This window comes from Dasypus novemcinctus, chromosome 2 (genome assembly GCF_030445035.2).
Source record: "Dasypus novemcinctus isolate mDasNov1 chromosome 2, mDasNov1.1.hap2, whole genome shotgun sequence".
Classification (NCBI taxonomy): domain Eukaryota; kingdom Metazoa; phylum Chordata; class Mammalia; order Cingulata; family Dasypodidae; genus Dasypus; species Dasypus novemcinctus.
In genome coordinates, this window is record NC_080674.1 from 197166976 (window position 1) to 197178115 (window position 11140).

General features: G+C 35.3%; 1 protein-coding gene across 1 annotated transcript; it reads left to right on the top strand.

Annotated features, from left to right (window-relative positions):
- The first annotated feature begins 907 nt into the window (after window positions 1-907).
- LOC101447942 (vomeronasal type-1 receptor 4-like) lies at window positions 908-1810 on the top strand. The gene has a single exon (XM_058285533.1). The coding sequence runs from the start codon at window positions 908-910 to the stop codon at window positions 1808-1810; it is 903 nt and encodes a 300-aa protein (XP_058141516.1).
- Window positions 1811-11140: the final 9330 nt, after the last annotated feature.

The following is an 11140-nucleotide window of genomic DNA, read 5'->3' on the forward strand; positions in this document are numbered from 1 at the left end:
AAAGATTTCACACTTTACAGATGCTATTTTTCATGCATCTTATATTTTGATATCTTTCACAGATCTTATCTTATTGGTAACTCAACTTAGATAGTAATAAATAAATATATGATCCACAATTAGTAAGGATATAGTTTGAACTCCATGATATTTTCTCATGCTTTAGTGTTTCATGTCCCTGATTTTAGAGCATGACCTAATATTGTTAAATAAGTCCAGTGAGAGATGTCATTATACTTTTGTTCCTGACATAAAAACAAAAGAATCTTTCTCTTGCCATCTTAATTCAGAATTTATCAGGCATTTACTGAATCCATCTTGTCATAGCATAGGTTCATGTAGCAATATGCTATAAGGACATCCATATTTTACTGTAATCATTAAATCTTTATTCATAATTGTTATTGACCTATGTAATAGCTTCAATACTTACTTGGAAAGCACTCAATAAAATGCCATCAATCTAAAATAAAATGATAGGTTGTAAGAACAAATATATAGAGATTATTTGAATAATACAGGTAGGTATCTTCCTTACTATAGCATGTGTGGTTAAAGCTACCTAGGGTGTAAATTCTGCAAATCATTTAACTTCTTTGTGCCTAAATTATCCTCGACTTTATGATTAAAATTTCCGTGTGTGCATCATGGATTTGTGAAGAAAACAGAAATTAGTATATGTACAGATTTGATAGCAGAAGTTCATACATGGTAATTTCTCTTTAAAGGTTATATGTTCAGTGCTTAGAAATCTTAATTAAAGAAAAACTAATATGTCTTTAAGTACAATCTAACAGTAAGTGGAGAATTATTTATTTTGATTGAGATGATAAATGTAGCTCATGATTTATGTTCCCAATACAGTATTTTCTGGTTCTGAGATAATCAGTCACAGATAACTGACAAAATGGCCTCCAAGGATTTGGCAATAGGAATGATCTTCTTATTACAAACCACATTTGGAATGCTGGGGAATTTGTCATTTTTTTACCATTATATCTTCCTTTCCTTCACTGGGTGCAGATTAAGGTCCACAGATTTGATTGTCAAGCACCTGCTAGTAGCCAATTCCTTGGTCCTTCTCTGTAAAGGAATACCACAAACAATGGAAGCATTTGATTTGAAAGTTGTGTTCAATGATTTTGTATGCAAAGTATTTTTCTATCTTCACAGAGTGGGCAGGGGGGTGTCCCTGGGAACCACCTGTCTCTTGAGTATTTTTCAGGCCATCATGGTCAGTCCCAGGAATGCCAGGTGGGCAGAGTTGAAATTTAAAGCCCCAAAGTATACTGTTTTTTCCCTTTTCCTGTGCTGGATCATCTACATTGCAGTAAATATTATTTTTCTACTGCATATGTATGGCAGACAGAACACCAAAAACATCACAAACCTAAAAAGTTTTGGATACTGTGCTGCTACACGTCATGACAAAATCTCAGACTCACTCTATTCAATGTTGTTAGCAGTCCCTGATGCTTTATGTCTGGGGCTCATGCTCTGGGCCAGTGGCTCCCTGGCTTATATCTTGTACAGGCACAAGCAGAGGGTCCAATATATTCATAGGAACAATGTCTCCCCCAGATCCTCCCCTGAGACCAGAGCTGCCAAAAACATCCTTTTACTGATGAGCACTTTTGTAACTTTTTATACCCTCTCCTTCATATTTCAGATTTTTCTTTCTGTTTTAAATAATCCTAGTTGGTGGCTGATAAACACCACTGCACTTCTTGCTTCCTGTTTCCCAGCTCTCAGCCCCTTTGTTCTCATGTGTCGTGTCCCCAGTGTTTTCGGGTTCCACTCTGCCAAGTAAGGCATACAGAATTCCCCATCTTTTCAGAAATATGTAAATGTATGTTTCTGCAAGATGTTCAGTTATGATTTATACATCTCCTAGTTTGCCATAAGAACTGTTGTGAAAAGTCACACTTCAAGTGCAGGGAAAAAGACAACCTAAGCTGCCTTTGCCACAAGAATAAACAAATGATAACAACAACTGAAAATGAAATATTATGCAATGACTACGTAAGTATGTCTTGGAGTATGTAACTTTCTACCTGATATAGTATATTTTTCCAAAAATTCGCTACATATCAAATTGTTGCACAAGTTACACAATAAAGGAAGAGAGTGTGTGTGTGGGGGGGTGCGATTCAAAATATTTAAAAGAAAAAATCCCCATGGAATAATGAAGAAGTAGGGTGTGAAAATGGAATCTGTATTTCAGATTCAGAATCAGAGAATATGATCATTGTGGGCAAGTTATGATTTGTGTATCTAATGTACTTAGATGGATGGCAGTCATTTGATATGATGCTGAGAAGAGAGATTGGCATACATAAAATATTATAGTGTAGAAATGTTCATATAGAACTGAAATAGATCAAACAAGAATGTGAAAAATATATTTTTGCTGTTTTTTGAAGAGATCAGATGAGTTTGAGAATATGAAAAAATCTGGGTAACTGGTAGAAAATTTCATAGATTTCTGAACTGTAGATGTAAGATTGTGAGTCTTGGGGTGTTTTATTTGATATTATGAGAACATTTCTATTGGGCATTTTGGCAAGAAAAATTTTGGGAGGAGCACTCTCATTTCTTTAAGTTAAAGGACAAGATTTTGACTGAGTCTTTCATTAGCCTTGGAGCAGTAGAAGAATAGTCATTTGAAAGAAGAAAAGCATATATCCATTTTTTGGTTTATAATGTGGAGTTAAAAACTTATTGGATTCTGAATTATCATGATGGTGTTTCCTCAACTTTAAGGAACATTTTCTTATATTTCTCTCTCTGTAGTTACATGTAAAGCAGATGTAAAGTGGTAAAATCATATAAATTTTAAACAGCAGCATCAGTTTGTTGTAATGAATATACATTAAATATTATGCCAAAATATAAAGAAACACATTTTAGCTCCCACAAAACATATAACAAATATATTTACATATATACATACATTAACATTTCCATGTACATATATATGTGCATATATATAAAACCAGACTATGTTTGATATGCAATAATATTGGAAAAGTATAAAATGACAAATTAAAAATAACAAATTAAAATTTTGTTTAACTGTAAAGCATATTTAAACTGATGATTTATATCACCAGCCTTTTTACTTTATTTGTTAAAATTTTAACTACGTGTAAGTATATATACTGAAATAGTTAATTAACTGAAAAATGAGAAACTTTTTCATTTATTTATTATGCTAATTTTTAACTGAATAAAATAATAATATGAAATGTAATGAAAATGAGGTTAAAAACTATTCTATTTTAATTATGTATTAGTAATATCTCTTTAAAAATATCCTATTTAATATATGCAAATATTGTTTGATGTTAATAGGAGCAATAATATACTTAGGAGTAATATAATGATGCCTGTATTTGAGAGTGTATGTCCAAATTTGTTGCATGCTCTTCATTACATTACACTTAGATTAACTCCTTGTTCTTTGTATCTTCTTCTGCTTATTTTGTGTTTAAAATTCCACATTTTGCCTTTTTTCTTTGGAGGTTGCAAACTCAGTATCTCTTACTTTATAACCTAGAAATTAAAGTATACTTTAAAAATTAATGATAGGGTAAAGTTACCCAATATGTTCAACTGCCTTCCTGAAAATATAAAGACAATGCAACTCTAATCTACAGATATAACTTGTTTTATTGAACTTTGCTTTATTGCATTTTGCAGGTGTTGCAATTTTTTACAAATTGAAGGTTAGTGGCAACCCTGCATTGGGCAAGTTTGTCAGCACCATTTTTCCAAAAGCTTGGACTTGTTTCTTTCTCTATGTCATATTATGCTAATTATACTAATATTTCAAATATTTATTTTATTATTATATCTTTTAGGTTGCCTGAGACTTTTGGTGCTATTGTTATAATTGTTTGGGGGAGCAACATGACCACATAAGATGGCAAACTTAAAAAATGCATGTGATCTGACTGCTCCACTGAACAATCATTCCCCCATCTCTCTCCCCTTCCTCAGGCCTTCCTATTCCCTGAGACACAACTTTATTGAAATTAAGCCAATTAGTAACCTTAAAGTGACCTCTATGTGGTCAAATGAAGAGATGCATATCTCTTAATTTAAATCAAACCTTGAAATTATTAAGTTTATTAAGGAAGGCATGTTGAAAGTTAAGATAGGCCAAAAATTTGGACTCTTGTGCCAACAGTTAGCCAAGTTGTGAAAGTAAATGAAATGTTTCAGAAGGAAATTAAAAGTGCCGCTTCAATAGGCACACAAATGATAACAAAACATAAAACTCATATTGCTGATGTAGAGAAAATCGTAGTGATCAAACCAACCACAACATTCCATTGAAGCCAAAATCTAATGTGGAGCAAGGCCCAGCTCTCTGTAATTCTATGAAGGCTGAAAGGAATACAGAAGATGAAAAAGAAAAACTAAGATAGCATAGGTCACTTCATGAGATCTAAGGAAATAACTCTCTTCCAAGGCATAAAAGTACAATGTGAAGCAGCAAGTGCTGAGATAAATGCTGAAGCAAGTTATGTAGGCTAAGTGCAGATTGAAGGATTTTTGATGTAGAGGAAACAAACTTCTATTGGAAGAATTGACATCTAGGACTTTCATAACTGAAAAGAGAAGTCAATTTGATTTGACTTCAATGCTTGGAAGCGCAGGCTGACTCTAACATTCATTAGGGGAAAACACAGCTGCTGACTTTAAGTTGAAGCCAGTGCTAATTTACCACACTGCAAATTAGGACCCTTAAGAATTATGCTGAAATGGAATAGCAAAGCCTGGCTGACAGCAAATCTGTTAACAACACAATTTGCTGAATATTTTAAGCCCATTGTTGGGACCTATTGCTCAGAATCAATAATACCATTCTAAATATCACAGTTCATTGACAACACACCTGTTCACCCAAAAGCAGTGATGAGTATGTACAATGAAATTTATGACTTTGCTACAACATCCATTTGCAGTGCATGTATCAGGGAGTTAATTTTGACTTTCAAGTCTTATTATTGAAGAAATAGATTTTGTAAGCCATAACTGCCATAGATGGGGATTCCTCATATGGATCTGGAAAAGTAAATTGAAAACCTTCTGGAAAGGATTACTTTTTTTGATACCCTGAAGAACAAACATGGTTCATGGTAGGATATCGAAATATCAACAAGTTGTTTTTTTATGTATGAGGAAAGAAAGAGGTTTCTTGAGATGGAATTTTCTGGTGAAGAGCCTGTGAACATTGTCAAAATGACTAGAAGAGATTTAGAACATTACACGAACTTCATCGATAAAGTAGCAACAGGGTTTGAAATGATTGATTCCAATTTTGAAATAATGTCTACTGTGTATAAAATGCATGGCATACTGTGTATAAAATGCAATGCATACTACAGAGAAATCTGTTGTGAAAAAGTCAATCAATGCAATAAAATTAATTATTGTCTTATTTTAAGAAATCGTTATAGCCAATCCAAACGTCAGCAACCTCCACTGTTACCATTCAGCAGCCATTTATATATAGGAAAGACCTTTTACCAGGAAAAAGGTAATGACTTGTTGAAGGATCAGAAGATGGTAAGCATTTTATTTTAGCAATAAAGAGTTTTTAAATGAATCTATGTACGTTTTATTTGACGTAATGCTATTACACACTTCACAGACCATAGTACAGCATAAACATAGCTTATGATCACTGGGTAACCAAAAATTTTGTTTAATCACTGTATTGTGATATTCATTTTATTGTGGTTGTCTGGCATCAAACCTACAACATCTCTAAGTTGTGTCTGTCATAATGTTCTACCAACTTTTTACATTGCTTTTATGTATTTAAGAGTATTTATAAGATGTATGTATTGATATTACATGGAGAACTTCCAAATCCTGAGCAAACTACTTGTATTAGTCTGCGAGTGGAGTGTCAATGCAAAGTACCAGGAATCTTTTGGTTTTTATAAAAGGTACTTTACTTGAGTTAAAAACTTATTGTTACAAGGCCCTAAAGAGTTCAACTCAAGGTTGCTTTACCACCAAAGTCAGTTGCCAAGTGTTGAAGCAAGCTGGTCAGTGATCTCTGCATGGGTTCAGCCTTCCCCTCTGGCTTCCTCTCTCTCAGCTGCAGGCTGGCATAAGGCCTGTCTCTCAGGGCTTCCTCTCTCTCCCAACATAGGGCTCATTTATTTCTGGGCCTTCTGTATCAATTTCAGCTGTATGGTTCTGTTTCCAAGGTCAGCTGCAAACTACCAGGCAAATGACTTATCTCTCCCTGGGGCCCCAGGACAAACTTTGACAGAGCTCTCTCTCTTCCCAACATTTCTTCTTGAGTGTCAATTTATATTGGTCCACCAAGGGTCAGGGACTCAACCCGAGTCAAGTGTTACTCACATGGTAGAATCAAAGCCCTACTCTTAAGAGGTAATTTAATTAAGGGCCCCTCAAATGAATTTAGCATTATCAAATGAATTTAATAATCAAAGGGCAACACACCCAGAAGAATAGAATAGTTTACAAACATAATTTTTCTGTTTTTGGGATTCACAGAAATAACTGCAAACTGTAACACCACCGAAACCAGAATACTGATATGCTCTAGTATCGTTTTATGATTCCTCCATGCCATTATCCACACTGGAAACACTAGTCTGACAGCTTTTACCATTGAGCAGTTCCTTCTGCTTTTTCCTTTATATAAATGGAATCATTTAGCAATAATGTTTTTGTAAGTAGAGTTTCCATTCCTTATGGTTTTTGTGACTTAATATGTACTGATACAAGTTCTTGTGGATCATTCATTAGGATTGTTGTATAAATTTCCATTGTATCATTATCAAATATTTAATATATTAATTCCATTGGTTATGTGCATGTGAATAATTTTCATGATGGAGCTATGATCGTTAGTGTAGGTATTCAAATGGCAGAATTTGTGTTTTGGTGAAATGTATGAATTTTTGTTACCTATATGGGCATTACTGAAATTATTCATCATGTTTACATCCATTCTGACATAGATGATGATGCCAAACTGTTTTCCTATATTTCTGTAGCAATTTCCACACCCACCTTAAGTGTATGAGATTTTTTCTTTATCCACATTTGATTATTTTTGTCGTTTTCATTTTAGCCTTCTGGTTGTTGTGTCATGCTACAAGTTAATGGTTTACTAAAGAAGCTGAACATGTTTTCACATGTTTACCAGCCCCTTGCTGACTCTTTCTGGGAGATGCCTGTTCATTTACTCTGTTCATTTTTTCTCAGTTGAATTTTCTTTCATTCTCTTTTCGGTTTGTAAGCATTCTTTATGTACTCTGGAAACAAGTTCTTAAATTCTCTGTCCCCGATTCTCTTTCTCTCTCTCTGATAAGCTCTTAATTCTACTAAAATCTAATTTGCATTTACTCCTTTAAATTTTTTTCCTTTATATTATTTTTCTTTTCTAATACCGTAGAAATGGTCTCTTTTTTTTTTCTTATAAATATTTCATTTTTAGTCTTTAAAATTACAATCAGCCATTCATTAAGAATGGACTTTTTATGTGGTGGGAGTATGGATTGATATTTTTCCATAAACAACTATAAATACAGTTCATTCTGAAAGTAAATCATAATTTGATTTCATTTGCTCTCACTTGCCATTGTGTCAAATAGGTTAACATCTCCCCATCTTTGGAGATGTTTATTCATACTATTTCTACCTATCATCTTATCTTTTAGCAATCCCGCTTTGCCACACCAGCAAGATGGGACTTGGAGAAAAAAAATCTTCAAAATCTTTTTGGTCATGGGATTGATTTTTCCCATATTTTAATGTGAAAGTTGTCCCTATTAGGATATATTTCTCAGTGGGTATCTCAACTTTTTCACGTATGCACCAGCTTTATTTCCTAATAAATTTTTAAATAATTCTTGTAATTCAAGCCAACTTTCAAGATGTTATTAAATTATTTCTCGGGACATAAGTCATATTAATTATCTGATGATTGTAATATAGGTAAATCCTCACACTGAAGAAAAACTAGGGCAAACTTCACAATAATAAAGTTAAAAATTGGGGGATTCTGGGAAGTGGACATGGCACAACTGACCGTGTCCACCTGCCATATGGAGGTTCCAGGGCTTGATTCCCTGGGCCTCCTGACCCATGTGGTAAGCCGGCCATGCACGGTGCTGCTGTGTGCAAGGTGTGCTGTGCCACGTAGGGGCGCCCCAGTGTTGGGGTGCACTATGCGCAAGGAGTGCACCCCATGGGGAGAGCCACCCCAGGTGACAAAAACACAGCCAACCCAGGAGTGGTGCTGCACTCACGGAGAACTGATGCAGAAAGATGACTCAACAAGAAAGAGATGCAGTTTCCCAGTGCCCCTCAATTAATACAAGCGGATGCAGAAAAACACACAGTGAATGGACACAGAGAGCAGAAAACGGAGTCAAGGGGAGAGAAAGAAATAAAATAAATCTTTAAGAAACAAAATTGGGGGAGTCATATGCCCAAGCTCCCTCACTTGTAGCACAAATCTATTATTTGTGCAGCATATACCTGAGTTCCTTTGTATTAACGTCATGGAACTTGCAGGGGGAAAGAGAGAGCAAGATGAATAATATTAACATGAAGATATTGTTGTCAGTTGTGCAACAAAAAATAAAGCCTTTTGTTTCAGATCCGGAATCCTCATGCCTTCTGCCAGCATCCATGAAACCGACTGGCTAGTTTGTTAGCTTGCAAATGGGGTTGAATATAAAAGCATATAAATACTTTGATAATGTTTGTGATGAAGATATAATGCAGACAGAGAACTAATATCTGGAAGAGGAAAGGACAAGAACACTTTGTGGTTATGGTGTGAGAAACCTCCCTTGAACTAATAGAAAATTCTCTAACCCAATGTTGGGTGAGGTGGAGCTAAGGGCCCTGCACATTTAATGGGGAAACTGTGTGAAAGGCAGGATTGAAAGGAGGTAGCTACGTGTGCTTTGTTTACTGTCTACTCTCCTTCTGCAGCAGGAGGAACCATCAAGAAATTTTGTTCATTCTCTTCTTAGCAGGAGAAATGTCAAGCAGTCCCCAAAACGGATGGTTAAGGTAAATCAAAATTATATTTTGAGGTCATGCGGTCATGTGGTCGCTAGGCATAAAAAGGAAATGCGTCTTGCTCACTCTCACACTTTGTGTCCCTTGATGTCTTCCTCCACCTGCAACCTGACCTCCAAATCTTTAAGGAAAAAGTTGAATTTCTGTGGGATTTGACGGAGAGAAGGGTTTAGAACTTTTATAGTCCTTTTGGATACTTGTGCCAAATTTGTCATCTTTTATCATAGTCCTAGGGGAGGGGGTTAGGTGCAGAGATTGTTAATCATGGCTAGGGATGTGGAATTGAGCATGCCTGCAAGCAGTCAGAAAGAAAGATGCCCCGAAGCCTTTGTATTCTCCAGGTGCTGCAAGGCACAAGACTTTAAGATGACAATTCTAAGAAAAAGGAGAGAAATAGGAAAAATCTCCTCATTATCCTGGCTATTCCCCCATGGTTGCCTCTTTTGGCTCCTTAAGATCTCCAAGCTCCTGCCTAAGGGATACACTAATCTTGCTGCAGCCCTTGACTCATGCTGGTGTTAAACTCCTTTATCTGTGTTCACGTAATAAAAATGAATAAAATAATATAAAATAAAAACACACAAACTCAACTATTAGGGTTTTCACAAGGTGCACAATGAGGGAACAGAATTTATCTGACGATATAGATGGGGCCTTATGAGATAATTCAACATCCAGTTTATTTTTTTCCATGAGAATCTATTTTTGGAATTAATGTATTATATACTTCTACTTCCCTGTCCCATAATGCCACAGGGGATTATCCTAATTGTGGCAAGGTGCTAGTATAGAAGTATTGATGAGATAAACTCCCCTGCCATTTGCTCTCAGTGGGCAGGTAAGAATGAAGCATGTGCACCTCTACCTTGTGATTTCAACTTTTCAGTCTGTAGATGATGTTCTATTTGTTGGAAAGTCAGAAGCCTCAGTCCCAATAGCCCTGCAGTAGACATTATCTTATGACCTCCAGGAAGGAGAAAAAAAAGAAAAAAGAACAAAACAAAGAAATCCAGAAACCTGAGTTCTAGTCAAATATTATCGAACATATTCAGGAGGATTTACACTACTCAATTCTTCAAGGAAAACTGTGACAGTATTTTGTCATTTGCAGCTGCTGGCCAATGGAGGCAACCTTTAACTAGAGATATCCCTTGTAGCTACTTATTCTAAAATGCCAGTTACACTACATTTGAAATTAAGGCATGAGCTTGATACTTAGCTCTAGTCAAAATTGAAGTTTGACATATAAAAGTTTGGGTCTCCATACATAATATCCCAATTTCAGGGTCAACTTCGAGTCTATGACCAATAAGTTAAGCATGACCAAAATGCTTTATCAAATGGAAATGGTATATTTAGTAAAGATGCTACCTGCACCAATAACATCTCAGATTTACAGGAAAAGTTGGGAAATACATTTTTTTAAAAAGTTTGTTTTAATCTATAATATTTGTTTTGATTTCATACAAACTCAGGTGCAAAAAATCATAATAGCAGTCACATAAGGACATTGGAAGTATTCTAAGTTGGTGATGACAGGATTTTTTATCTCCTGCCCTAAACAGGGATTCTTATATGCTATTAATTCCTTTTTCATAATTCTTCATTTTTAAAAGATAGTTGGATTACATAAATTTCACATAAAAAAAAAATGTGATTGCCAAATAGCCTGCTCCCTACCCATTCCACGCTTACCCAGATTAGCAATATCTTTCATTCATATGGTATATTTCTTACAATCTTGCTGAGATATGTATAAGCATAAATCTGGAATGACCTCCCAATTCACTTTGAAGTCTCTTAGGCATATAAACACATTTATCTTTCCACTTTCCCCTGGTTGGTGAAGCTCTTTTTCCAGTTGTGTTGCTAGTTGGTGCTTGGTAGTAATCCCTCGGAGCCAGGGAGGATCATTCCCAGGAGTCATGTCCTACATCAGCAGAAAAGTTATGCATTTATATGCTTATATGCTGAGTTTGGCTTATAGAGAGACCATATTTGAACAACAAGGAGGCTCTCAGGAGGTAACTCTTAGACACCCAATAATACT